The sequence below is a fragment of the Egretta garzetta genome, unplaced genomic scaffold, assembly GCF_000687185.1.
Source record: "Egretta garzetta isolate BGI_Z169 unplaced genomic scaffold, ASM68718v1 scaffold1063, whole genome shotgun sequence".
NCBI classification, from domain to species: domain Eukaryota; kingdom Metazoa; phylum Chordata; class Aves; order Pelecaniformes; family Ardeidae; genus Egretta; species Egretta garzetta.
The window spans coordinates 30,635-34,797 of record NW_009259103.1 but is presented as its reverse complement, the minus strand read 5'-3'; the positions used below and the strand labels follow the sequence as shown (position 1 = coordinate 34,797).

At 56.0% G+C, this 4,163-nt stretch overlaps 2 protein-coding genes across 2 annotated transcripts in view; one reads left to right on the top strand and one right to left on the bottom strand.

The window, feature by feature from the left end:
• Positions 1 to 688, top strand: part of PAQR6 (progestin and adipoQ receptor family member 6) — an 8,350-nt gene extending 7,662 nt beyond the window's left edge. The window contains exon 6 of the mRNA XM_009635287.1: positions 680 to 688. Coding sequence (XP_009633582.1) covers positions 680 to 688 — 9 coding nt within the window. The remainder of the gene's footprint in view (positions 1 to 679) is intronic.
• A 154-nt stretch (positions 689 to 842) lies between these two features.
• Positions 843 to 4,157, bottom strand: LOC104123074 (polyamine-modulated factor 1; the record flags this gene model as incomplete). The annotated part of the gene is made up of 4 exons (XM_009635286.2): positions 843 to 2,172; positions 2,532 to 2,727; positions 3,482 to 3,582; positions 4,071 to 4,157. Coding segments are annotated over 4 exons (438 nt in total), but the record flags the coding sequence as incomplete, so codon positions are not given.
• Positions 4,158 to 4,163: the final 6 nt, after the last annotated feature.

The window sequence follows — 4,163 nt, the reverse complement described above, 5'->3', positions numbered from 1 at the left end:
GGGGGCCCCCCCTGCCGTGACGCCGGACAGGGCGAGCAGGCGCCCTTGCCCTCGGCCTCCACACAGCTCCCTGGTGCCACAGCCCACGGGCACACGCCGCAGGGCCGGGCTGGGGCCCCAGGTAGCGCCCGTTCCCAGCAACGGGCTGTGGGGAGACCCAATACCTAAAGGGGGCCCATAGGAAAGGGGGCAGGGGTTGCCCCGAGAGGGGGTGGAGGCCCCATCCCTGGGACCATTCCAGGCCAGGTTGGCCGGGGCTGTGAGCAACCTGATGTGGTTCAAGGTGTCCCTGCTCCTGCAGGGGGGTTGGGCTGGGTGACCTCTGGGGGTCCCTTCCCACCCAAAATATTCCATGATTCTATAACAGCCCCTCAGAAAGGGGCCCAGCACCTCTGAAAGCCCTCAAAAGAGGATTTTTGCAAGAAAAAGCACAGCAGTGGTAGGGTTCAGGCACCGAGCAGGGGGGACGGGGAAGGGAGCAGCCGAAGAAGCAGAATCTCTTGTTCATCCATCCTTTTGCTTCCTTCTCTCCCCAAGCCCCCAGCAGCGCTCAGGGTGCTCGCCCACCTCCAGATTTGGCTCCTATTCAAGTCCGGGGGGGCTGGGAGCACTGGGAGCTCCCTGGGCCACCTGGGGTAACATTCCTCCTTGGGATCCTGACCACTCTCCCCACTTTCAGATCCTATAAATCCCAGCCCAGTCTTGAAAAGCGGAACCGGAGGCTTTGGGGTGGAGGAGGAGAAAAAAAAAATAAAAATGCTGAAGCCAGAGCCTTTGTCAAACAAACCCATAAAGTATAGAGTACACGGGCCAAGGGCGCACAGCGGGAGCCAAGACCGGGGGAACAACAGCTCCAATTTATTTAGATTACAATGCAGCGAGGGAAGGCTTGTTTACGACAGAAGGAAAATATGCCTCCGTCAGTCCATCGCAGGCTCCGGCTGCCTCTAATTGAGAACAGAGGCTTCTGCTCGGTGGGAACAGCCCCCGTCGCTCTCAGAATTTGTGTTTCCCCACCGCAGGGGGCAGAGCCTGCCCTGGGGACGGTGCATGCCGACAGCCGCAGGGCACCACAGGTGAGGGGGAACCTGCTGCCCTCGGCAGAGCCGGGAACGGATCCCAAATGGGTCCTTGTGGGGCTCAGCAGGGCTCTCCTCGGCGTCTGCCCAGCCCAGGGGAAGGATCTTCTCTCCTTTTTGAAAATACTCCTCACTTGCAGGGCTTGGCTAGCGCCCCGGCAGGCAGACTCCAGCCAGTCCCCACTTCCCTGGCTGGCAAACTTCCGACGAGACGGTAAAGAACAACTGCAGATGGGTAAAACCAAACCCAGTTTGGTTCCGGGAGTCAACAACAGAGGTTTCACAGGAAAACGTTCAGTCTCTTCGCCGCGAGCCCACAAAGTCCAGGCAGGGCCGTTCCGACCTCTGCTCATCTCCACACACACGAGCGGCGCCACCCCCAGATCCTTCACACTGTGCGTGTCTGCCAGGAGGGGAGCAGGGATGGAAAATAATGGAAAAACCAGAAAAAACATCAATGGGGAACTGTTCCGACGGGTCAATTGGTTAAGACATGGAGAGTGAAAAGGAACACAGCGGCGAAAGAGCCGTACAAAAACGCCGTGGTAGCATCTACCCGACCGTGGGCTTCGCGTGCCGCAGCTCCCTGGCTCCCCGCTTCTGTGCGCAGCCACAGCCTCTGTGCATCAGGCACCAGTTTTTCCCCTACCGCACACCTGAAGTACCTCCAAGGCCACAAATTTGGCTTTTGTAAGGCAGGAACAGGCCTGTCGCAGCACTCAAGAAGTGCATGAGCATACAGCTCAGGCCATCGTATCCATAGGATTCTCCTCCCCGTTGAGCTGGGCAGGGGACAGGGCACTGTCATCTATTTCTGAAGATGCCAAAGCGTTCTTTTTTATTTCTTCACAAACTTTGATTAAATTGCACAAGTCTGGGCAGCTTTTCAGTCCCAAGTTTTGTCTGGCCCAATGAGATGAAGGCGAATCTGCGGGGTTTGGATATGCCACGCACCAAGTTCCATTTCCCAAAGCGTTGTCAGTGCTTCAGAGATGAGGAAAAACCCCCCCTGCGAAACACGGGGAATCTCCCCGCGCCCTCACTGGGGCTCCTTGAATGTCATGAGGAGTTCTTGTTGCTCTTTGCCGATTGCCTGGAAGGAAAACAACCCCCACTGAACTCAGCAAAGTGTTTTTCTCCATGGATGTCAGCGTTCAGGACATAAAGCAGGCTGATAGCAAGCAGAGCATCACGTACGCTGCCATCCCCAGCTGGGCCGGGACTCAGCCTGCTCACCCGCAGAAACATCCCACCCTGCGCACAGGGAAACAGCCAAGACCTCCAGTGAAAACGCCCGGGGCCTCCCAGGGCCCATCTGAGCTGTACTTGGCTCCAGGTGAGGCCTTCAATAAGTTGAGAGCTTAAATACAGCACAGGTCCTTTCAGGCTGACGCTGCAAAGGGAACTGGGTTTAATTTGTTGGTTTTTTTTTTTCCCCCTCCTAATTTTTACCTGCCAGGCATGTTTGCGAGCTTGTATCAGCTGCTGCAGCTCTGCAATCCTCTCCCTCCCCGCAAGCACAGACTCTGCTACCTTCTTGTTCTCTTCCTCTTTCTCCTTTAGGATTTTCCGCAAGTACGACCGGTGCTTAAGGAGGTAGGGCACCAGAGCACTGCGAACATCCTCCTCCGGGATCCCGCTGGGACGCCTGGGATGAGAAGCAATCCAGAGAGCAACGATTTCGCACAGCGATCAGTCTCACCACACCTCATCTGGAAGCCAAGCTGCTGCCCAAACGATTTGCTCACTGATTCCAGCAATTTACCTCTGGCGTGGGACGCTCGGGGACAGTTAGAACGCATGCGTCTAACGGGCACCCCAGCGGGCAGCCCCCCAATGCCATACATGAAGGAACGGGAGGAATCCTTCCCAAAACTCAGCCGTTAGTTGAGGCCTGGAGGCAGGCAGGGTGTAATTAACTTCCCCAAACACAAAACCACGACATGGCGACGCTGCTTGGGATTAAAAGACCCGGCCCGCCCTTAGGGCAAACAAAAGGCAGCGCTGACAACTGCCAGGGCCTGCCGAGTGCCCGAGCAAGGCGCCCCAACAAGAAGCATGGATGTGAGCTCTGTTATTAGAACAGCATCTGCAGCTAAAACACGCCTTTGGGATTATTTGGAATTGATTTACCCCCCCCTCTGGTCTCAGCAGCACTAACCTCCTCCTGGCACCCAGGCAGCACAGATACACGCCCTACAGAAGCGGAGATTTTCGGCTGTTTTAGACGCTGTGACATTGCTGTCAAGATACACAAGGTTTAAAAAAATATTCCCTTGCAGCACAAGCCTATAGGACACATCAAACTGACCAAAACATCGCACAGGAACCGGCTTTCGCCCTTCAAGTGCCTCCACACGCACGCACGCTCCCCAGGCTGCCTTCCACAAGGTTATCCATACCATGCAGGCTCTTCCCGGTTCTTTGCCTCCTCCACGATCTTATCCAGTGAGTTAAAGAGCATCTCCAGATTCCCTTCATCCTTTACCTCCTGAATCTCCTCCTGTGAAGGAAGGGCACCACCAGGATTTAGCAGGACCTCAACTGAACGGACAGAGGCATTGCTCTGCTTGTGAGCCCACGCTTTTCCCTGGGTGAGGGCGACAGCCCTGGGAATCGCCGGGCATCGACAGCCCTGGGAATCGCCGGGCATCGAGCCCCCATCCCTAAATGTATTTAAAAGATGCATCGCCATGGGGCTTACAGACATGGCTCAGTGGTGGATTTGGCAGCATTAGGTTTACAGTTGGGCTCTGACTTGAAGGCTCTTTCCCCACCTAAGCGATTCCACAGCTCCATTTGGAGAAGACAAAGAGGGCTGGAAGAATCTCTGGGGAGCAGTCTCATCTTTCTGGCTTTGCCATTCAAGAAACGTTACTTGCTGCCCTTAATATCAACACGTTCGGCGCTTTTACACCGAGGGCTTGAAGCCGCTCCGAAGGCGCCCACGTCCCCCAGCCCCTGCCCCCACGGGCCTGCTGCCCCTCTCACCTTGATGGACGCCTGCAGCTGGGATATAAACTGATCGTAAATGCTCCTGGTCATCTCGGGCTGCAGTTTGTAGAAGCCGCGGTAGCAGTTTGC